At 39.4% G+C, this 25,668-nt stretch overlaps 1 protein-coding gene across 2 annotated transcripts in view; it reads right to left on the bottom strand.

The window, feature by feature from the left end:
• The window catches only part of RASGRP3 (RAS guanyl releasing protein 3), a 75,307-nt gene that overhangs the window by 43,163 nt on the left and 6,476 nt on the right, over nt 1–25,668 (bottom strand). For both annotated transcript variants that reach the window (XM_029911058.1, XM_024193712.2), the window contains exons 2-6: nt 12,137–12,328; nt 10,098–10,200; nt 9,357–9,419; nt 7,733–7,864; nt 4,885–5,032 (exon numbers count right to left, since the gene is read on the bottom strand). In XM_029911058.1, the coding sequence (XP_029766918.1) occupies nt 4,885–5,032; nt 7,733–7,864; nt 9,357–9,419; nt 10,098–10,200; nt 12,137–12,206 (516 nt within the window). In that variant the 5' untranslated portion in view covers nt 12,207–12,328. The remainder of the gene's footprint in view (nt 1–4,884; nt 5,033–7,732; nt 7,865–9,356; nt 9,420–10,097; nt 10,201–12,136; nt 12,329–25,668) is intronic.

Consider the following 25,668-nt stretch of genomic DNA (forward strand, 5'->3'; position numbering starts at 1 on the left):
GCACATCAAAATACATAATAAATAGCACATTTTATCTCTGAAGCAGATGACTTCTCATAAATTGTAGACCAGTGTTGTCAGTGTGCTGCCACCCTTATTACTTACTAGTAACCAATCTAACCTTTATTTAAAAATTAACACCTCGCAGTTGACACCCTCTTTAACTTCTGTATCATGCCAGAAAGAAAATGTAAGTTTAATTGACTTCAGTCCTGAATCCTAAAAAGCCTAACTAGTTATGGAGAAGTATCAGAGCTAGTAAATTCAAACAGAGGCACTAGCTATTAGTGTAACTGTCTGATTTCAAACATCAACCACCAACATAGCCACCACTCCTGCAGGTCTGAAGATCCCTCTTCTGGGAGTCCCACAAAACTTTCATATATAAAATTGAAAAAGCCATCCCCCTGTTCTTTGGCATTGCCACCTACCAGAAAGCCTTTCCTTTTCCTCCATGTCTTCACTCGGCCCTGCATTATACAGTTCATCGTCATTTATTCTCCAGTTCAAATTCCTCCCCATTCTTTCGCATGCAGAAGAGTGTAAAGTTTACTTTGAATAAATGTAATGATTTAAAAGAGAAACCCCAATTACATCTGTTTCTTTTCCTCATTTTGTTTCACTCTCTTGAAGAATCAAGGAACAAAGATTTTGGACAAAGATTCCTTTCAGTTCCCTGATCTTCCTCATAACAGCATCTTTCTGCTGAAAATAATGGAATCTGGAAACCATACTCTCTGGGATAGTTTCTGTTTACTACTAGAAGAGCTAAAGTCATGCTAGCTTTATCTATGGACACTTCACTAGTTGAATCCAGGTTTAACAGATTTTTAGTTAGTGTTGGTACATACAAAACTGGGTTACCCTTTCTGAGGTTCTTGAACACCTTTAATTCTAATATTGTTCCTCTGGTCACTGTTTTAATTGTCATCCAATTTTGTCTGAAGAATCTCCTCCTTTTGTTCCAGATGTATGACTCTGATCAAGAAAGGTGATTAGGTCTGAATTTTCCTCAGTTCCCACTTCTACTGAGGTCATTCTCTTCCAACCGTCAACTCCAAGGAGATCTTTTACATCTGGCTTTGTAGCAGGCATTACTATCTTTCAGCACAAGACCTCTTCAGTGCCATCTTGCCTAGCTCCTTGGGAACAATATCATCTTGCTGTAGGGTTTAATCAGTTTTTGCAATTTAGTAAAATACTACATATTAGCAAGATCTGCGGGATGAGCAGATAGAGACAAATACAAGAGCTGCTCTCCCAACGTAACACAGTTATGCTTACATTACTAGTTTAAGCATTTGAGATCCAAGATTTTGTTTTGTGTGGTGGAGGGATTAGAGCAAATGTAGGGATCAAATTTAGGGCCTACCAACCCCAACAGTTTCCCTTTAAGAGTACAATGCTGGAAAGTCATCCATAAACATTGCAGTCCATAAACCAAGAATTAAAAGAGAAGGAAAATTGCAATAGCTTTTAAGAACTAAGAAGTCTTAACAATGGCCCCTTTCTTCATGTCTTATGCATCATGGAGCAGAAATCAAGTCACCCAGTGGATGATCACTAATCACCATAATATCTGAATACCTTTTATCTTGTTTATATCAAGATAATAAACAGTTGTCCCCAAAATAGGGAGTATTGACTCTTTCTCCTCTTCTCAGCAATTAAGAACTTGGGTGATAGTGGAGAGAAGTGACTCCTTTCAGCATATATAAATTCTGAGGTGTCTCTGAATTCAGAGGTGGGAGAGTAGGGAGAACCACAAATTCTGGGGGAAGCACTGGAGCAGGCAAAATTGAAATCAGCTAGTAACTATATGGTAGGATGAGCACCAGACTGGAATTATTCCCATAATGCAATAGCTAAGGCAGAAGCCTATTGACAATGCAAAGAAAATGGAGTTGAGAGGATAGGAGGATCTCCTGGGAATCAGGAAGAAGGAAATGAAGCCAGGAGAATGAAAGAATAGTGTTTCAGAAGGTGATAAGGAGGTGTTTTTACTACTTCTCATAACACAAGAACTAGGGATCACCAAATGAAATTAATAGGCAGCAGGTTTAAAACAAATAAAAGGAAGTATTTCTTCACACAATGCACAGTCAACCTGTGGAACTCCTTGCCAGAGGATGTTGTGAAGGCCAAGGCCATAACAGGGTTAAAAAAAGAACTAGATAAATTCATGGAGGATAGGTCCATCAATGGCTATTAGCCAGGATGGGCAGGAATGGTGTCCCTAGCCTCTGTTTGCCAGAAGCTGGGAATGAGCAAAAGGGGATGGATCACTTGATGATTACTTGTTCTGTTCATTCCCTCTGGGGCACCTGGCACTGGCCACTGTTGGAAGACAGGATACTGGGCTAGATGGACCTTTGGTCTGACCGAGTAGGGCCATTCTTATGTTCTTATGATGTGACTGGGAGTGGGGCATCAGATGAGCTCCAGGCTCCATCTGAAACAGAGTCTTTGAGGGTTGCTGATCACTAATTAACTATTTCCCCAAGAAACAAAAGGCACTGATTTGTAATTTTTAGTTTGGTCAAAACAAATCCTTGCACATGGTTGTAGCCCTCACTCAGAATTACTGCAGAGGATTAATTTTTTATGGTAAAAGTTAAAACTCATGAAAATATAACGGAAGTACACCTCTACCCCGATATAACGCTGTCCTTGGGAGCCAAAAAATCTTACTGTGTTATAGGTGAAACCGCGTTATATCAAACTTGCTTTGATCCGCCGGAGTGCGCAGTCCTGCCCCCCCCGGAGCACTGCTTTACCGCGTTGTATCTGAATTCGTGTTATATCGGGCCGCGTTATATCGGGGTAAAGGTGTATTGATCCAACCTTTGCTACAGTATTATGAATGATGGGCTGTTATACTAGAATCTCGCAAGTGTAGGACCAGAAAGAACTTCAAGAAATCATATAGTCCCCCCTCCTACAGTAAGGCAGAATTAAGCACTCCTAGATCGTCCCTGACAGGTGTTAGTCTAACCTGTTCTTAAAAACCTTTTTGGATGGCAATTCCACAACCTCCCTTGCTGCAAACTAGGCTGATTGCTTGTTCTCCATGTCTATTGAGGGTAGAACAAGAAGTAATCACCGTCCTCTGTATCACAACATTTTACATATTTGAAGAATTTATGTCCCCCGGCAGCCTTCTCTTCTCTGAACAGTGGGGGAGTGGTAAATAATTAAGGTCACTGATTCAGAGCAATCTGGATCACTTGGCAAACTGGGTGCAAGCAAACAACATGCTTTTTAATATGACTAAATGTAAACGTATATGTCTAGGAACAAAGAATGTAGGCCATACTTACAGGATGCGGGACTCTATCCTGGGAAGCAGTGACTCTGAAAAAGATTTGGGGGTCATGGTGGATTGGGGTTGCCAGCCCTCCAGGATTATCCTGGAGTCTCCAGGAATTAAAGATCAATCTTTAATTAAAGATTATGTCATGTGAGGAAATCTCCAGGAATTTCGTCCAACCAAAGTTGGCAACCCTATGGTAGATAAATCAGATGAACATGAGCTCCCAGTGTGACTCTGTGGCCAAAAGAGCTAATGTGATCCTGGGATGCATAAAGAGTAGAATCTTAAGTAGAATTAGAGAGGTTATTTTTACCTGTGTATTTGGCACGATACTACCACTGCTGGAATACTGTATCCAGTTCTGGTGCCCATAATTCAAGAAGTATGTTGATAAAATGGAGAGGGTTCAGAGAAACGCCAGAAGAATGATTAAAGGATTATAGAACATGCCTTGCAGAGATAGACTTGAGATGCTCAATATATTTAGTTTAACAAAGAAGGTTAAGGGGTGACTTAATAAGACTATAAGTATCTATATGGAGAACAAATATTTAATAATGGGCTTGTCAATCTAGCAGAGAAAGGATAACAACATGATCCAATGGCTGGAAGTTGAAGCCAGCAAAATTCAGACTGGAAATAAGGCATACATTTTTAAGGGTAAATAGTTCCAATGGTTAATTACTCTCCCCAGGGGTTGTGGTAGATTCTCCATCACACACAATTTTTAAATCCAGATTGGATGTTTCTCTAAAAGCGATGCTCTAGGAATGATTTTGGGGAAGTTCTACGGCCTGTGTTATATAGGAGGTCAGACTAGATGATCACAATGGCCAATACTTTCAACCTGTCCTTAAGGGCATGTTTTCTAAACTTCTTACTTTTGTTGCCCTCCACTGGACTCTCTCCAATTTGTTCACATCTTTCTGAAAGTGTGGTGTCCCAAACCAGATTCAGTACTCCAGCTGAGGCCTTACACCATTGCCAAATAGAGTGGAATGATTACCTCCTGTGTTTTACGTACGACACTCCTGTTAATACATCCCAGAATGGACATTTGCCTTCTTCGAAACAACATGATATGGCTGATTCAGATTTCATTTGTGATCCACTTTAATCCCCAGATCCTTTTCTGCAATACTGATGCCTAGCCAGTTATTTCCCATTTTGTATTTGTGTATTTCATAATTGCAGTACTTGGCACATGTCTTTATTGAATTTCATCATACTGATTTCAGACCAGTTGTCCAATCAAGGTCATTTTGAATTCTAATCCTGTCCAAAGTGTTTGCAGTCCCTCCCAGTTTAGCGTCATCCGCATACTTTATAAACATATTTTTCACTCCATCAACCATGTTGTTAATGAAAATATTGAACAGTACTGGACCCAGGACAGAACCCTGCGGGACCCCACTTGATTCATCCTCCAAGTCTTATAAATATTTGCTACAATTAAATTGGGTACAACATAAAAGTGTTATAAATGTTAAAGCTGGCAAACTCTCTCAGTTTAAGCATATAGCTCTGGTCAGATTATAACCGAGTGAAACAAGAAGTTGTAAGCTTCTTACTGCAATTCTTCTAAAAGATTTATGCTCCAGAAAAGTGAGGTGTTCAGCTAATTCAACGGGTTCCAGGTGGTCAAACAGCAGGCAGGCTTTTCCCTTCTTGGAAGTTTTTTTTCTCTGCGTGACTCTTCTCATCCAGTCATAGGAGGGACTGCAACAGAAAAGAGGTACAATCAGCATATCCTGTCCATGCAAAAAACTCATGTGAACTCTAATCTGGGCATACAGATATGCAAGAGGCAGATCAAGAGTTCCCTGAACTATGACATCCAGCACATTGTGAACACTCAGAATAGAAAGATCTCTTCCAGTTTGCAACAGATGATATGAATTTAATAGGTACGGTCTGAACTGATGCACAGCAGGAGAGCTATATATCTGGCACTCAAGAACAATTCTTTCTTCTGTGTTACACTGTATCACCTAATTCAATAGGACCTAATGGCTACATTTCATCTAAGATCAAATTCAGACCAAAAATTGACTTGGATAACGTCAGACTTGTGGGGTGTTTTTGTTTTGTTGATATCTGGAAGACTACAAGCCCTGAAAAATGGAACAAAAGAAGAAAGGACATCTGTGAACTACATATGACAGCTAGGAAAGTACTTTGCTCTGCTGACATACAACTGAGCTTCACATATACTCAACACTTTACTGAACTTTTGCTTGCATGTGTGTGTTTTGTTGTTCCTCCAGAGGCCCATCCTTTGTATTTGGCTGCTGTAGAGACGCACCATTGAAATGCTATTATTTTATTCTAATATGATGTAGACATTTAGGAACCCCTTTTCAAAAACAAAGCACTAGGACTAAGCCTCTAACTTTTGGATGTCCATGGGAGTTAGGTAGCTAAATCCTAGAACTGGTGAGGAACTGGAATTTCCATTTTGTGGGAAATGCCAAGATTTTGACTTTGTTTTTGTTCCAAATTAGAATGAAATCTCAAATTTGAAAATTTCTTGCAAAAGGAAATTTTCAAGTTTTGTTTCACATCAGTTCAGAACATTTAAAAAATGTTTTTATAATAAACAAGTTATATTCAAAGAAAAAAATGTGCCTTGAAAAATTGAAATCTTTCTTTCTAATAAGGTCAAAATGTTCTGTTATCCTGAATGCAGTATGTTTATATCACATTATTATTTTATGACCTTATAAAAATGTTTCACTTGAAAATATCAAAATGAAATTTTGTCACAAGATCAACACATTCCCATGGAATGTTTTAATTTGACAAATCAACATTTTCTGGTGGAAAAATGTTCTGCTGGACAATTTTTGACTAGCTGTACTAAATCCCAGTTTAGCTTTAAAAATGTACTCCTTTGGCTAAAGTATTTATAGAAATGAGCCCAAGCCACACACTATCTGGAGCTGAAATTTTCTGACATTCATCAATGTTTGGAATCAGGGTTTTTATTCAGACCCATCTCTATTTATGTATTTTAAAAACATGTGGAGATATAGCCATCTAATTCTCAACAAGATAAATTGGAAGCCACACACATCACATGGATTATTTACTCCCAACTCCAAGCAGGCTAAGACTATATTCTAAGGACTGGTCTACAATAAAACTAGATTAACCTAGCTACATTATTCTAGGCTCCAGTGTAGATGCGGCTAGATTGACGGAACGATTCCTATTGTGGAGATGGATTAACTACAACATTGGAAAAACCCCTTCTGTTGATGTAGGAAGCACCTCCATTAGGCTGCTACAGCGGTACACCTGCAGGGCCGAAGCTGTGCTTCTCTAGAGACTATAGAGTAGATCTATCCTAAGAATTAGAGGGTCATCCAGAGAACAGAAGCTTATCTGCCTCCAGAGTCCATTGAAAATGGGTCAAAATTTCAAATATGAAACAAACTGATCATAAAGAAATTGCAGACCAAGAAATATTTAAAAGCAATTTTCAGAGAAAATTGAGAAAAAAAGACAGTCTGCTCCCACACAATTAATGAATAGAGAGAGGAGGGGAAGGGGGAAAGAGGCAAAATTTGTTGAAGATCAATACGAGGTTCCTCCCAGTTCATTTTGCCATTCTTTACAAAAGGAAACACTACTAAGCATATGCCATATTTTAAAGAAAACCCCTATTAACAGATGAGCTAGTGAAAGAGCTAATACAGCTTCTCTGCTAATGTTAAGACCTTGGAGGTACAAAGTCCTGGTTTGATTTCCTATCCACCTGAAATTAACAATTTGGACATAAGAACGGCTGGCAATGAAAACTCCAGAGATGATCCAGTTAAAACAAAATACCATGGACAAACTGCCTTTGAAATACACAAAAAATTGTGATGCAACTGTGAAATAATCAAATTCAGCATTGGGGTGGTTTTGTTTATTTTTGGAGGGAAGGGGGCAGTAAGAAAAGTCTTGAGGGAATTGCAAAGTATATAATAATGTTGCCATCCTTAACTATGCTGGTGTTGCACGCTCAGTGCAATGTCAGCTTATTTGGTATGAAGACATCATTATCGCAATACTAAGCAATAACCACCATCAACAGCATAGTATTCTTTACTTATCTGGCTTTGCAACATATAGAATCAGGAACAGTGTATATATAAAAGTACAGCAATTCTTCTTCACTACAATTCAATATATGTGATACTTGCCAGTCTATATTATCCCAAATAGTATTTGGTGTTTTAGAACTTTATTTCAGTTTTGGAGAGAATATCATCTTTTTGATAATTACTTCCTAGTGCTCACTATATCATCCCTTTAAACCAAAATGGGATCCTCAATATCACATAGTGCATTCTGTACCGAGTAAGGGCTCTGGTGTTACAAAATATGGAAAGAAAGTTGCCTGTGGAACCTGACAAATGATATTCTTACATGCTGGAGATGTCAATAAGGTGTACATGTTCCTCATAACCAAACTGGCTGGCTACTTCCCGGAACTCCTCAGTCAGACGAATCAAACCAAGATCCAAGTTAAATTCTGCTGGAAATTCCAAAATCCAGTACCTGAAATCATGGGAGAAAGCTTATCCAAAGATCCAGACATAACATTCTGTGGCTGCATAGATGCATGCCATGATTACTCAGCCACCAGACACATGGCACTCAGAAGAAATCACTGGAGATCCAAAGTCACATATGTGGTAAACAGCAGTCCCACCATTAGCTCTTCCAGAAACTGAACGAATATGCTTGATGAATTCTGACATGCTTCATCCAACAGAGGACAATGATACATATGCAAAAGCCTCTTATTACATACTTTCCCCAAGTTAGCACATTCCCTTCAGTGGAACACGGTGGGATTCTTCTGAGGTGCATTTAAATGGGAGTTAGGCACCTAAGTGACATTTGCACTTTCAAAATATACTCCACATTTAGGTGTAAGGCCTTGCCTATATGGTTGATACTGAAAAAGCTTTCCCAAAGTGTGAATTTAGACAGATATAGTTATGCCAGAATAACACTTCATGAGGACAGTTTTGTTCCAGTACAACTGACTTTTTTTTTTGCTTTAGCTTAACTCCTTCCCAAGCAACATAAGCTACACCGAAAAAAGCTCCTCATACTGGAGCACAAGCGTCCACATTGGGATGGGCTACGGGAGGGTGGTGTTAACCAGCATAGCACTATCTGTTTAAATTCACACCTTACCTTGTACTGAAAAAAGGAAAAAAACACCCAAAAAACCAAACAGTCCTGTGCAGAGGTGGCCTTACTAGATCAATACTCAGGTATATGTCAGAAAATTTTACCGCTTTGACAAGGCAGCACCTGCTATACATTCTCCTGATCCTATATACCAGGTACCTGTGGCAGCACTGAAGTTGCTAAAGCATCCTATCTTAGGGTATGTTTCATTGCAAATAAGTAGGTTAACATGGGTTAGCTAATTCACATTAAAATAGCAATGAAGACAAGGCAACTTGACTTTTAACTCAGGTTAGTAGCTGAAGTTAAAGCCTATAAGGAAGCTGGGTGTTGAACTTGAGCAGCTAACTCAAGTTAAAAGTCAAATTGCCTTGTCTTCATTGCTATTTTAACTTGTGTTAACGCACATTTTTGTTTGTTTGCTGTGCAAAGACATACCCTTGGTTTGAATTATCTAGGGTTCACATGAACTGAAGCGAACAATCCAGGGACAATCTTTTTATACCATTCTAGATTGTACTATGATCTACCCCTCCCCCCAGTTTTGCGTGCTGTGCCAATCTAGTCTGAGTGTTAAACCTCAAAGAACAAGTACCAGTCAAACTGTAGCATGAGTTTTCAGTAAGCTCTTTAGCTTGATACACTGTAAGTGTTCAAAAACCTGAATAACCCTAGTTGAATAACTGTTCTGAATAGGATTTCCCCCCACCCTATGTCTGTAAAGTAGTCCAAGAGAAAGCATTAGTAGAGGTGGACTGACTTGGTTTAGGATTTTTTATTATTTGTAAAAATTGACTATTCAGAGCTATAAAAACCAAATCCCAGTGAAAAAAATCAGCATTTTTACCTTATGAAACAGCAGATTTTTAAGCGGAATTCACTGCATTTTTCCCCACTGGCATCTCTATAGGTAGATTAGTTAAAGAATAAGCTTCATGATCATGGTTTCGGTAACTTTTTTTTTTTTTACTCTGCAGCGGTCTTGTTCATTTAGAGAGTTTTCACTTTTGTACAGGATAGAGTATTCTTTGTATGTTATTCCTCCAAATTAAAATGTGCTATACCTTGAGATGAGATAACACACTGAAAAATATAGACAACATTTCCAATTCAGCAATTTGCCATTTGTCTTAGCAAAAACATGCATCCAATACACACTATTTCTGAATATTCTGCTGGACAAATAATTTCCCACCAATACAGGCTAATCAAGGATATCAGTAGATACTGAACGATTACAGAGGAGATTTTCAAAAGGCACAGGTGCCAGGCAAGCAACTTCCATAGAAAGTCAACAGGAGTTAAGTGCCAAACTTCCATTTGTATCTTTGTGTCCTTAAATATTTTTGTACATCTCAAATGCTAATTCAAAGCACACTTCAGCAGGTTCATAAAAGACCTGATCCAAAGTCTATTGTAATCAGTTGAAAGGATTTCAGTGGGCATTGGACCAGGCCCATAAATTGCTGAAGAGCCTTATATGCTGATGGCACTCCAATACTACTGTTTAATGCATGGATTTTACATGTTATCACAGTTTGTCTTCCAAAGTGCTAATGCTAGGCTATATGGATCTTTGAAAGGATATATGGAGAGAAGTTTGCCGGCCAGTTCTGTGGAAGGCAGATACCACCGGTGCATTAAAAGAACCATTCTTGGCAAATGACTGGTGCCCAAATGTCCTTTATTATCTGTAAAATAGAGACACCATTTTAAGTTAAGTGACATGCATTATTCAAGGGCAGAGATCAGCCAGTTTCCAGATATCCATGATCTATTACCTCTCTTCAGGGAAGTCAGATCTATTAATATTCAAAATGAAAACATATCCAGTGCACTGTCAATTAAAATATCTTCAGAACAGAAACATAACAAGTAAAATGCTCCTCTAGCAGTGAGAGTCAGCAAATTACAATGGCTGTAGCACATCAATTATCAAATCATATCAGTGTAGAATGAAAGGAAATTTATATAATCCCCTCCTTCCCCCAAACTTTTATTAAATATTACTCAAAAAGTGTCACAATAGCAATGTTGCTGTTTCAACACGAGTGCCTTCTTCAAACTCCAAGTGGGATTTTTAAAAAAAGCTTTGAACAAGAGAAAATTGATAGCAACTGATTATAATAACCCATTACCTAAAATGCACCCAAACCCCAGAATTCTAGATTAGTAAGACACTATAATTACAAGTTCAGTTGGATGTACCTAATTTTAAGTGATCATCAGAAAATTCAATCTTGTCATTCATTGATAAAAACTGACCATGACAACCAAATGTCACACTCGAATGTGTATGTATTGGGAGGGGCTAGCTGGGGAGTGGAGAATGTTTTTCCAGTTACAGAGAATATTTAATGAAGAACCAGAGTAAATCAAAGGGGACAAAGAGAAAAGGGAACCACACACACACATTATGGACTTCAGTATTCAAAAGAGAAGTATATGTATGTATTTGGGGGAAAGGGAAGGAGGAATGATAATTCCAATATGTAAAATGTAAATGACCTCTGCTATCTCTGGTTAAATATGCCCTATATGGGATTTGCACCATTTTAGGGCCAGAATTGGCAACTGGACGTGCATGGATGCAGTGGTGTGTCTGCTTAGATTCAGTTGCAGTAACTGGCCCTTAGTGATTTCATCTCTGACAGTGAGAAGATCTCTCTCTCTCCTCAAAAATGAAATCAAATTATAACCTCATTCAAACCAAGTGGTCACATGGTCTTTAAATAAAAGCAATTCAGAATGCCTCATTTTGATTAAGGCCTTGATTCATCAAAGCACTTATGAATCAAGGCCTAGTACCTTTTAAAGTGGAAAGAGGTGGTGTATGTTCATGTTCCATAAAATGAAAGGTCCTAATATGATTATTTGTTTTCTTAATATAACTAGCAATTTGTGAGTTAATATAATTGCTTCTAACTGGAGACTTGGGGTCATTGTTTTGTTTTTTCAAAGGATTAGTATTCATTTCTATGTATGACAATCCATAAGGGCCATCCAAGTATGTAAATTATATGATTAGCAACAGGCTCACATAAATGATAGAAAGTTCTATAGGTAATGGTTGATTAAAATGAGAACCTGCAATCATATTACTACACAATGCATGGGAAAAGCTTCCAGAAGTAGCACTAGATTGAAAAAGATCCAGTGTAAACAACACAGCAAAGCAAAAAAAATAAATCAGTGCATCAAGAAATATATTCCTATTTCTTTTGTAAAAAATCAGAGGCAAATTCATAAAATAATCCAACTGTATAGTTATCTAATCTTAATACAGACCCACATGTTTAAATCATTCTATCAATTGTTCTTGTGTTAAATAGATTTTTTTGTATTATGTAATGTGTATTACTAAAAATACACAGCGTTTGAACCCATCAGGACAGGAGAGAGGCTCTCCTGCCCCCTCATTCAGACAGATGAAAGAATTTTCTTCAAACTTTTCAATACAAAAGTTTTCCTCTGGGCTAAGAACCAAGCATGGAAAATTTTACAGCAAAAGGAATTTGTTTGCCAAACGAATGATCAACTGAAAAAGATAATAGCCTGGGTGAGCTTATAATAGTAGTTGAATTTCAAGAACAGCAAGCAATGAAACAAAAGATTGAAGAATCATACCAAACATTTCAATGCAAGTGTTTAAAAGTTCATCTAATGTTGCAGCCTTCCCAAGTGTATTTGACCCCATTGTCCTTTAATCGTTGTCAAAAAATTAGAGTCATTTTCACCACGTAGAAGAATATCTCCACAGCTGCACGGGCCTTATCAATGTATTGCTGGTTGCATGTTTAGCTAGGCTTCATGGAAAATCTGGAGAAAGAAAGCAAAGGAAATGACCACAAATAGGACTGTAATGCTGAATTATGAGGACAGAATGTTTACAGCTTAGCGCATCCTTTTGTAGACTGATTTTTCCCCCTCACACAACATAGAGTATACATCAAAGATCGCCATGCATTTTTAGTTCATTCCAACTTTTATTTTAAAATATATTGTTCAATTTTTGTCCACTAGGCCAAAAGAAATATGTAGTGATGTTGGAAAACAGAGGTTACACTAAGGCACGTCATATAATTGATACACTCTTTTACAGCCCATTTTCTTTTCTTTATGCTTGATAACTGAAGTACTAACAAAATGTGGGTTATGTGTGAAACAGAACAGATAAAAATTGTTTTATCTAGTATTACTGTTTAATGATCGATTTTTAAGGTAATGCATTTATTGATCGGAAACCCACAAAATGGTTGTTAATAAAGTTCACAGGCACATTCTACAGGGCATACACTAATGTTTAAGAGGGAGATTTTCAAAGGCACAAAGGGGGAAAAGGTGTCCAGTTCCCTTTGACCGTCAGTTGGAGTTGGGCAACTAACTGTTCTTTGTAAATCTCTCCTAACAATTTACAAGACCCTTAAGTAGCACTTTCAACACCTACTAAAATGCATTTATTTTAAGGATTGCACATTTTATTATAGATGGCAGATTCCAAATTTCTAGAAATCTATCTAGTCAGCCTTTTAAAAAAGTCTACAATTAGAGAGTAGAAGGGAGTATTAAATGGTATATAGATTCTCTGTAGAATTTCTTGTCAACCTGTATTTCAAATCTCAACTTGTTCTACTTACATAAATTTCTTTTAAATACAGAACATGTAATGAACAATATGTAGCATATCCAGCCACTTTTCAGAAAAAAAAGCCAATGGGAGACCTACCGTGGTCCATGAATCTAAACATTGCTGGAATCCTTTTCTTTTTAAAGGATGCTACATACTACCGACCTTATTGAAGTTTTGTCAGGTAATCCACTGAACCGGATATACTCTGTACTCCACCCATAGATATACACTTTATGGCAACTATCAGATATGACATAGACTACACCCTTAACTCTGCCTCCCTAGGGATAGTATCCTTCCAACACCCCTTTTACCAAAGTACCCCACCAAACAGGCTATCCCTAACCTTCCCCACACAAACCCCTTCACCACATTATTCTAAAATAACTCTTACTTCACAGAAATGGCAGAAGGTCCTGCTAAGAATTCACTAGGAATGAGGCTGTTGAATTCACCATGCAGTTATGTTACAGTAAAGACCTTAAAAGCAAAATATAAGGCCAAGATTTTCAAAAATATAAGGGGTGCCTAAAGTTAGGCTGTTATATCCCTATCTAGGTACCTAAATAAGTGGCTTAATTTTCCATAGGATCAAGCACCCAACAGTTTTAACCAACCTCAGTTGACATTTATTCCCACCCCTGCCAACTCCCTCACCCCTAAACAAATCTTTTACAAAGGTAAGTTACTGCACTTTAAAATACTGCTTCAGTCAATTCTTAAAAATTACAAATGTAATCATGGCACATTTCTTGGAGTGAGGAATATTTGCCTAGTAGAACTGTAGGAAAGCAAGCGATTCAGGCCTGCTTTTCATTTTGTTAATGGTGCTTTACATTGTAATAGCCCCAGATAACACAGCTAATTAAAATAATTCAATTATGCTATTGAGAGGGTGAAACAGCGATAGCTAACGTCCCCATGTTAATTTCACTGAGGTTTTTGTACTATGGCATCTACCCACCTACTTATATGGCCCTTATCATCACAGTATCTAAGCTCCTCACAGTCAGTAATGGATTTTTATCCTTACAACACCTATGAGATAAATACAGTTTCCATTTTTACAGACGAAGAACATGGTAGACTAAGCAACTTGGACAAGGTACGTGTCTGTGGCTGAGCCAAGAATTGAACCCAGGTCTTGAGTTCCAGTCCAGTGCCCTAACAATTAGATCACCCTTCCTACTCATTATCACCATTTGTGCTATGTACAAACCTCAGATTAAATAATATTGCTACATTATTGAAAGATTTCATATCACCATGGTATCAAAATGCTATCCCACAATTAAAGATAGCTTTGTGGTAACAATACCCAGTGCTAAACAGCAACAAGAATACTCAGTGCTATATAATTACAAACATTCAAGATTCATAGACAACATTCCCAGGCGTGATCCTGAAAGGTGCCAAGTACCTTTGGTGAAGTGCTAAGTATCTTCAGTTACCATTGGCTTCAAACGGGAGTTGAAGGTGCCCAGTCCCAGTATTTGGGCAGGGACTGGAAGCATAATTATTTTTATGTAACCCACAATGTTACCTAGAGACACTTTCCAAAAGGTTAAAAAAAATTTAAAGGGACAGGACAAGAGAAGGTAGAGATTCTGGAGGAATGCAATCATGTCATCAGACATAGTATGTGGTGTGAAATTTTAGGGTACTTATTTGGAAATCAACATATTACATTCATAAAGCTCATGCTCTGTTCCAAGCTATATGTATCATTCCCAGAACAAACAAACAAAATCTTCATTGAGAGAGCATTAGAGTTACAAATATAAAATCTTAAATGGAATCTCATTTGAGTGTATTTCAAAACAACAGAAAGGCTGGAAATGTAGAGTTATGGTTCTGGTAACAGCATTAATGCTTACCATGTAACCCTGCCCACTAACACAGGAATATTATAGAACAACATCTTTACAAACTTTTTAACATAATTGCCTACAAAGGAAATTGGCCTAGATTCTAGACACACGTTGATGCCCATTTACTCCTTCATGGAGAGCTAGTAAGGTTTACCCTTCAAATTTTCCTTAGCATTCTTTTGAGAAATGAAAGACACCTGGAAGAGTGCAGGCACCTCTTAAGAGTTTGAGAGGGAACTGTGGGTAATGTGCAACCTTAACTTTTAGCTGAGTGAAAATATAATATGTTCTGGATTGCAGTCTTTCAGTTCATAGGAAGCAAAATCAGAGAGGAGTTTTGCCAATGAGTATTTTTTTAAAACAACTTTTTTCTCACTGGCCAGATGAAATGGCAATAATTTAATTGCATCAGATAGTGTGCTAGGAGCTTCCAAATACAGATGAGAGACAAAATCCCTGCCCCAAGAAACTTCCCAATTTAGTTCTGAAATGACACAAGGAGATGGGTAATGAAACAGCAGTAACTGTAAGGGTAGAGGAGTAGAGACAAAGGCAACACCAATAAGATTATAATGTTACTCAGCAAGGCTAGCTTATCCCATGATGAATTTCTTTTTGGTCTTATCATAGCAATATAATAAAAGTCCTAGCTGGTTAATCATAGGTTTAGAAGAAGATAATAAAAGTAATTAATAAATGCTTGTCGGACACAGGTAGCAACGCCTAGTAAATAACCTTACTGTAATTATCTGGAGCCGTCCCCTCTAAATTCTTAACAAGTTTGTTTCAAAGGAGATAATTTACTCCAAATTTTACAGTGTACCTAGTGTTTGCTGGGACAGGATCTTAAGAGCTTAGCTGGAGCTGTGTGAACACTCAGATAGCGTAGATACAATTGACATAGTTATGTACCAATTCTTAGTGCTTTGTTTTAAGGTGCTCCCTGTAACTTGGGACACAACACTAATATTTCTGGGGACTGAGTCACAGTGTAAAATATGTTATGTTTATCCGTTGACACATCACCTTTCTGGATAGATGTTGCTATTCAGAAGTGCTGTTTCTGGGAAGGGAGAAAGGTTTGTGGCAACATAGGCATGGGTAGGAAGTCGTAATGAATTAAGTTATCTATCCTTGAACCCACATATGCAGGAAGTTGATTAAGCAAACTAATCACTTTGCCTCATCCCTAGTAGTTTTGTGGCACAATTAAACATTCTGTTCTGTGATTGTAATATTATTGGAAGTTATTTATATGGTGGTGGTGTGGTCTGGCAAGTTCTGATTAAATGAACGTACAGGTAGTGAGCTCTTGAGTTAAATGCTGTGACAGAGTTCTTTTTAGAAACAGATTGCCAGTACAATGGGTGATCTTTTTCATACTTGTTGAATCACTTTCATAAGTGCAAGCACAAAGAAACAAAAACATTACATGTTGTGAATACAATGTGCATTTAAACTTTAACAATCTTAAGTCATGGCTACTGTTGTCAGTTGTAAAACCAAAAGACATCTTCACTGCAAGAGGCTACTAAGAGGTGGTCTACATACACAAGTGACAGCAATTTACCTTAAATTAGTTTAAAAATTGATTTAGTCAAACCAGTGCAAACCCCCTATGAGGGCACTCATATTGGTTTAAAACTGGTTATATTGGTTAGAGATGCACTAAACCAATAGGTCAGGTTTAAACAGATTTCAGAATGTCTAGACACAAAGTTACATTTAAACTACCCCCTTAGTTAAGCTGGCACAATTGTATGTGTAGAATTTTCCCTGCTAATTAAATAAAGTAGCCTATTTTCCTTCCGCCTAGTGACAGAGACACAGATGAAAATTCCAGCTCTGACATTCAAGCACCTCAGTGGTTCTTGGTTCACCCATAAACTTCACAAAGGAAATGTGAGAGAGACACTCTTTACAAGGTTAAAGCATTCTTGGTTGTTGTTTTTTCAGTAAACCATGATACTCTTATTAACAGGAGCTTCAGCCACATGATTGCTCAAGGGAAAGGCAAAAAGCTGAGTGCAAGCAGCCGAACAGGGAAATTTAATAGCAGCAGAAGGCACAAGAGAGCTCAGAAGAAATTAAAAATCTCAAGAGAAGTTGCCTTTAGAATATCCTCTATATTTTTACTCTTTTCCTCTATATTTATCTTGTCTATTTAAATTGTAAACTCTTCAGGAGAGGGACTGTCTACTGCGCCGTGTACAGCACCTAGCACAATGGGGCCCCAATTCTTGGTTGGTTCCTAGGCACTACTGTAAACAAACATGACTACTAATAAATCAATAAGAAGAGGGAAGATCACATGGGCAAGGTAAATGCTGTACCTTTAAATCCATGGGGGTAAGGGCAAATAAGACATCTGTTTGGACCACTGTTAATACAGGCAGTAGGATGGGCAAGTCACTGTTCTAGATGTTTTCCCTCCCCACTAGCAGGGCCGCCCGGGGGGGGGGGCAAGTGGGGCAATTTGCCCCGGGCCCCACAGGGACCCCCACGAGAGTTTTTTGGGGCCCCTGGAGCAGGGTCCTTTACTCGCTCCGGGGGCCCCGGAAAACTCTCGCGGGGCCCAGGCGTCTGGAGCTTCTTCCGCTCCGGGTCTTCGGCAGCAATTCGGCAGCGGGGGTCCTTCTGCTCCGGGACCCGCCGCCGAAGTGCCCTGAAGACCCTCGGCAGGGGGTCCTTCCGCCCCAGGACCCGCCGCCGAAGCGCTGGGCCTTTGGCAGCAATTCGCTGGCGCTCCAGGCCCCCTGTATCCTCTACCCACTAGAGAGCTTTTCATAAGCCTTTAAGTTTACATGTAAGTGGTCAGTACTTTTACTTATTACTATGTAGATAACTACATTTTTACTTCGAATTGCTTGCATTAGCAAAGTATTGAAATTCCTCCAGAGAATGTTTAAGAACGGATCATATTAGCCTCACTAACCACAACTGAAATCACTGACATCCTCCAAAGTTGTTAAAAGTGGTATAGGCCCACTTCAAATGCTGCAGAGCTTTGTTCAACATTTATTGCATTTACCGAACAAGGGAATACCTATGTCCAAAAGACCTTGTTGTAAGTGAAACCAGATACTGTGGAATCTTTTATAGTGAACTCTGATCCAGCAGTACTGTACATAAAGGACCAAATCCTAGTTCGGAACACGGAAGGATGGCAGAAGGCCGTAAACACAGTGGAACCTCCATCTTTTAGCAGCATGGGAAGGGTAGGGTTCAGAGAATCCATGCTGGGGGAACTTTGCACACCACAGTGCTCCATGGTAGTGTTCATAGGGAGAAGGACAGTGATGTGGCTAATTGATCCAGGGCTGGTCAGTACTGCCAAGTCCTCTAACAAGAGATGCTACTGTATCCAACAGGCTGCATAACCAACTGCAGAGCTGCTCCACAGCTTAGGGTTTTGGACAAAGGATTCCATCTGCCCCTTTGAACTCCCCTACCCAAAACTGGTTTAGAACATATACTGGGTCAGACCAACGGTCCAGCTAGCCCAGCTTCCCGTCTTACGATAGTGACCAATACCAGATGCTTCGGAAGGAATGAACAGAACAGGGCAATTATCAAGTAATCCATCCCTTGTTGTCCAGTCTCAGCTTCTGGCAGGCAGAGGCTTAGAGACACAGAGTGTGGGATTGAATCCCTGACCATCTTGGCTAATAGCCATCGATAGACCTATCCTCCATGAACTTATCTAATTCTCTTTTGAACCCATTTATACTTTTGGCCTTCCCAACATCCTTTGGACATGAATGCCATTGGTTGACTGTGCATTGTGTGAAGAAGTAGTTCCTTATGTTTGTTTTAAACCTGCTGCCTATTCATTTAATTGGGTGAACCTTGGCTCTTGTGTTATGTGACGGGGGTAAATAATACTTCCCTATTCATGTTCTTCACACTATTCATGATTTTATAGACCTCTATCATAGCCCAACCTCAGTCGTCTCTTTTCCAAACTGAATAGTCTGTCTTTTTAATCTCTCCTCATATGGAAGCTGTTCTATACAAAATTATTTTTGTTGTCCTTCTCTGTATCGCTTCTAATTCTAATGTATCTTTGAGGTGGGTTGACCAAAACTGCATGCAGTATTTAAGGTGTGGGTGTACCATGGGTTTATATAGTGTCATTATGATATTTATGGTCTTATTATCTATCCCTTTCCTAATGATTCCTAACATTGTTAGCTTCTTTGATTGCCACTGCATATTGAGCGGATGTTTTCAGAGAACTATCCAGAAGGACTCCAAGATCTTTCTTCAGTGGTAACAGCTAATTTATACCTCATCATTTTGTATGTATAGTTGAGATTATACGCTACTTTGCATTTATTTATCGACACTGAATTTCATCTGCTATTTTGTTGTCAGGTCACCTAGTTTTGTGAGATCCCTTTGTAACTCTTCACAATCAGCTTTGAACTTAATTATCTAGAGTAATGTTGTATCCTCTGCAAGCAAACATCATCACTTCAGTGTTTACCCCTTTTTCTAGATCATTTATGAAGGTGTTGACCAGCACTGGTCCCAGCACAGATCCTTGAGGGACCCTGCTGTTTCCCTCACCCTGCTGTTTACCTCTCTCCATTCTGAAAACTGACCATTTATTCCTACCCTTTGTTTCCTGTCTTTAACCAGTCACTGATCCATGAGAAGACCTTCCCTCTTATCCCATGGCTGCTTACTTTGCTTAAGAGCCTTTGGAGAGGGACCTTGTCAAAGGCTTTCTGAAAGTCCAAGTACAGTATACCAACTGGATCACACTTGTCCAACATGTTTGTTGACCCCCCTCAAAGAATTCTAATAGATAAGTGAAGCATGGTTTCCCTTTACAAAAGCAGAGTTGAGTCTTCCAACAAATCGTGCTCATCTACATGTTTGATAATTCTGTTATTTACTATAGTTTCAACTAATTTGCCTGGTACTGAAGTTAAGCTTACCAGCCTGCAATTGCCAGGATCGCCTCTGGAGCCTTTTTAAAAAATTGGCATTACATTAGTTATCCTCCAGTCATCTGATACAGAGCCTGATTTAAGTCATAGGTTACATACCACAGTTTGTATTTCTGCAATTTCATATCTGGGTCCCTTAGACTCACAGACTTTAAGGTCAGAAGTGACCATCACGATCATGTAGTCTGACCTCCTGCACATTGCAGGCCACAGAACCTCACCCATCCACCCCTGTAATAGACCCCTAATCTCTGGCTGAGTTACTGAAGTCCTCAAATCATGGTATAAAGACTTCAAGTTACAGAGAATTCACCATTTACACTAGTTTAAACCTGCAAGTGACCTGTACCCCATGATGCAGAGGAAGGCGGAAACCCCACTAGGGACTCTTCCAATCTGACCTAGGAAAAAAATCTCTCACCAAATATGGCGACCAGTTAGACTCTGAGCATGTGGGCAAGATCCACCAGGCAGATACCTGGAAAGAATTCTCTGTAGTGAATCAGAGCCCTCCCCACCTAGAGTTCCATCTCCAGCCATTGGGGATTTTTGCTATTGGCAGTTGCCAATGGACCACATGCCATTCCATCATACTATCCCCTCCATAAACTTATCAAGCTCAGTCTTGAAGCCAGTTAGGTTTTTTTCCCTCACTGCTCCCCTTGGCAGGCCGTTCCAGAACTTCACTCCTCTGATTGTTAGAGCCCTTCGCCTAATCTCAAGCCTAAACTTATTGATGGCCAGTTTATAGCCATTTGTTTTTGTGTCCACATTGGCGCTTAGCTCCTCTCCCTCCCTGATATTTATCCCTCTGATGTATTTATAGAGAGCAGTCATATTTCCGCTCAGCCTTCTTTTGGTCAATCTAAACAAGTCAAGTTCTTGAAGGTAGGTTTTTCATTCCTCGGATCATTCTAACAGCCCTTCTCTGCACCTGTTCCTGTTTGAATTAATCTTTCATAAACATGGGAGACCCGAATTGCACACAGTATTCCAGATGAGGTCTCATCAGTGCTCTGTATAATGGTACTAACATTTCCCTGTCTCTACTGGAAATACATCACCTGATGCATCCTAGGACTGCATTAGCCTTTTTCATGGCCGCATCACATTGGCGTCTCATAGTCATCCTGTGATCAACCAATATACCCAGATCTGTCTCCTCCTCTATCGCCTCCAACTGGTAAGTGCCCATCTTATAGCAAAAATTCTTGTTGTTAGTCCCTAAACGCGTGACCTTGCACTTCGTACTATTAAATTTTTATTACTCCAGGTTAAAAGGTTGTCCAGATCCTCTTGTATGAAATTCCGGTCCTCTTCTGTATTGGCTGTACCTCCCAACTTTGTGTCATCCACAAATTTTATTACATACACTCAATTTGTGCGCCAAGGTCAGTAATAAAGATGTTAAGATTGAGCCCAAGACCGATACCTGAGGAATTCCACTAGTAACCTCCCTCCAGCATGACAGTTCACCTTTCAAAAGGACCCGTTGTACTCGCCCCTTTAGCCAGTTCCTTATCCACCTTTCAAGTCTCATATTAATCCCCATCTTCTGCAATGTAACTAATAATTTCCCACGTGGAACTGTATCAAATGCCCTACAGAAATCCAGGTAGATTAGATCTACTGCACTTCCTTTGTCTAAAAAGTCAGTTATCTTCTCAAAGGAGGAGATCAGGTTGGTCTGGCATGATCTACCTTTTGTAAAACCATGTTATATTTTATCCCAATTACCGTTCACCTCTATGTCCTTACCTACTTTCACTTTCAGAATTTGTTTTTCAAAAGTCTCCCATAATCACACAATTCCTAATGGTATTTATTTCATTAAAAACATTAAAGAGGTCTCTATCCATATCCCAATTGGATCCTGGTGGTCTGTAACACACCACAAGCACTGTATTGGGGACCCTCTAGTAGCTTTCTTCCCCAAAGTGATTTTGGCCTAGACGCTGTCTTATCCATTCCATCTCTTCTAATTTCTTTACTGTCTACCTCAGTGGACTTCAAACTTTAGCAACACGAGGACCCGCATTTTGATTTAAAATTTTTCGTGGCCACCAAACCCCCTACTAATTCAGAACAGTTTTTTCACATAATTAAGGCCTCTAGAAATGGCTGAACTAGAATATATTAAAATACGCCCAATAGAAGTAAAACCAGAAACGATTATCATGATTTGTAAATACGATCTCCATGTTGAGGGGTAATCATGTGCCTATTTTTCCTTTTGGCTCCTATTACTTCATATATTACACCTATAATTCTGTCTCTGAAATGCACATTAGTTTCAGATACATTTGTGGCCTCCTACTGTAAAGAAGATAACTTTCGCTAGTGCTGACCGTAAAATATTACATCGTTCATCTTCTCTCTTGTGACTGTGTCCATTGTGAAGGCCAGGTTCAGAAATACTTTAACCATGTGTAAGCAACACGGGGCAGTTAGACTGGGGGTGACAGCAAGAGACTTTCAAAGCCCAAGAGGGTAGGAAGGTAGGTGCCTGAGAAAAAGGGGGCTGTAGAAAAACGGGGGGCACAGGGTAAGGATGCTTACATATCATAACAGCCAAGCAAGGAGAAAGAGCCATTCTGAGGGCATTATGCTTGATCCTTTACCTTTGATGACCACAGAGAATGGCTCTCATACAATTGCTCCTTCCCCAAGCAGGAGGGGAGCAGAGACTAGCCGTTCAGGACTGATACATAGTACCCTCTCTGCTTCCTGGCAGCAGTGTTCCACTTAATCAATAAGAGCTCATCTTTAAAGAGCCACGGTAGATTCAAATTATGCATGTAGGGGGACATGACATCAAAGCCAAATGCCTGACATCTGGCAGATCAGCTGTGGGACCCTGGGAACTCATGCAAATTCACTTGAGTGTGCAATGGACAGCAACCACAGAAATTGGCACTTGTGCAAAGTCAGGATTTTGCATTTGCACAAAGCATTGATGGCTCATAATTCACACATGAATGGCCCAAGAGGAAAGTAGGCAGAAACCTGTGTGAATTAGAATTGGGACGATTCAACAAGTCATTCTTTTAATAAATCTGGCCACCGACGCTGAACATCAAAATACATGAAGAGCCTTCCTTCCTAGTCTATTTTTTGTGCAAGCTTCCCTAGGGAGGGGGATTGAAACAATGGCAGACTCATGGTTTCTGAACAATGATGCAGGGAGATTTTTTTTTAAATGGTATATAAATGGTGTTGTTTGAAACCAAACATTTCAAATGTTCTTAAAATATTAATTCTTTCCTGAAAAAAATGGTATTATTCACGGTGAAGCAGAAAAGACACCGCACTTTTCTCAGTAGTTAGTTTGATCAGATTTAGATACATATTTTGTTTTGTTTCCTCCCAAATAAGAATCAGCTGATTAAGCCCCATTCCCTTGACAACAGCCTGTCATGGGAGAAGAAACTGATCAGTACAATAACATAAAAAAGACAAGGAGCTTCCAGTGCTATTTATAACATTCTGAAAACAAGTTGATAGAGTAAAGAATTAGAAGACACAGCATCAGTGCAGTTCCTTCCTTCTGCCTACTGCTAAAAAATTAATTTCTATCTCTGAGTTACTGGCACACAGCAAGCATTATTAAGAAACAGTATACATATCACCCTGACACTATTACCTAGGTTACATCAGTGGACTTGTTAAAGATTTAAAACCCTATTTTGCAAACTTACTAGCTACAACAGATTTCCCCCCTCCCATTAGAAGATTTATGACATGGAAATGCAAGCTTATTTGAGACTAAAAACAAAAAGAATAGCATAACTACCCCCCAAAGGGGAGGGATGTGTGTTTTTTTAAATAAGAAAACCCTTCTCCACTGAAGGGAGGAAAAAAACCCAACATCTTACAAACACTCACTAGAGAACAATACTTAAGCATACAATACATCAAACAAGAATGGGAAATTTGACTTTCTTTGTCTTGACTTGTAGGGGTTCCTTCCTAAAACAGATACTTAACTAACAACTATTCCAACACAGGCCCAGTTCCACAAGAACAACAGCATACACTGCAATAGATCTCATAAAAATATAAAGCATCATTGGTCTATCCAGTTGGATTTTAGAATGTTTGTTTACTAACTTACATCACTAGAAGTCTGTAAAACAAGGGGAGAAAAGAGAACAATATTTACAGCCCAAACTATTTTCTCCTGAAAAAAGTCTGTGGGGGATATTAGAGATATGTGTTTTTTTTTCAGATTCTGTGCCTGCAATATTCTTTTAGCTTTGTCATTCTGTGACAACTTCAGTATATAAACTACTCTACCTTTAACATACCAGAATTTAATATTCCACTGAGGATTTGGCTGCACTAGAAGTTTTTAATCCTGAGGTAAACAGATTGCCAATTAACTTGAGGTAGTTAACACCTTTGTACAGGCTAGTGTGAGCTCTCCCCAAACATTTGTAGACTGGAACATAACTCCCAGACCAGCCTAATTAATTCATGTATGTGGGTGAAGGGCACTGGTAAGAGATTTTACTCTCCTCTTTAGCATGAGAGCATTAATGTCTCTTGAATAGATTATTTTAATCAGAAAATTTGGAAAGGCTTGTTTGGTCACCTGACAGAGTATCTGCAGTGGTAATTTGGAAATATATCAAACCAACTATTGTGTGAAAACCTGACTGCATCCTGTGTAGAGAAAATCCCAGGTGAAAAAGAAACTCAGATTAGAAGAGGAAATTAAAGTGTGGGAGGAATTAGAGTCAGTGACAACAGGAAGGGCTTGATTTAGAAATCATGGGCTAGATTTTTTTTTTTTTTTTTAAAGAAGTTACAGCCAGACTTTCAAATACTGAGCACCCAGTAGCAGGGCCAGATTTTCAAAATAACTTCCCTTCCATTCAGGCAAATTTACAGTAGAGCTGTGTCAACACTAGCAACTGCACCAATTTTATTCTGTGCATGGAATCCATGAAGCTACGGAGACACCTAAATCCCATTTTTTGGCACTTAAGTCCCCCACTGCAATCCCATCACATCCTGTAGCTGCCTAAACTTACTTGGTGCCTAAATTTCTCACAGTAAAAATTCCCTCGATGCCTACATTTTTGCCTCTAGACATGTGCACAGCTGTCTCATTCCAGGCTTCCCAGATGCCCATCTCCCACCTGAGTGCAAGAGCAATTTACAAACTGGGGGAAGGCAGGTGTTCAGCCACCTAACTTATCCAGGGGCCCGACCCAGTATGCATGCTCAGAGAGCACATACAGATCAAGTCCCATTCAAAATCTGGCTGCCACTCACCTTATAAAACTTTTAGCCTGGGAAGAGGGAGACCCAGGTTCAATTCTCTCCTCTCTGCTTGAGAGGGTGGAAGGATTTGAAACCATGGTCTCCTGTCCCTCAGGTGGGTGCCCAAATTACTGTATTAGAGACTGTCTCTCCCCCAGTCACTCTTTGTTCACTGTAGAACGGCATCAATAGAAGAGATTGAGGGAGACTGAGGCAGGAGCCTAACTCTCTCCTATAAGAAACGATGTAGGTGCCTCCAGAGGGGCAGGAGAGGGGTTCCCATTTGTGGATTGCCAGCCAAGCTAGGTGCCTCCCTGCAGCCTGGATTTAGGAACCTATCTCTGAGAAAGGGGCAGGGCGTAACACATCAGCATCTCCCCCTGGGTATCTTAGGCAGGGAGCCACCCAGCATTCTGGCATTTGTGGATCCCC

This window comes from Terrapene carolina, unplaced genomic scaffold, assembly GCF_002925995.2.
Source record: "Terrapene carolina triunguis isolate 2854851 unplaced genomic scaffold, T_m_triunguis-2.0 Scaffold85, whole genome shotgun sequence".
Classification (NCBI taxonomy): Eukaryota; Metazoa; Chordata; order Testudines; family Emydidae; genus Terrapene; species Terrapene triunguis.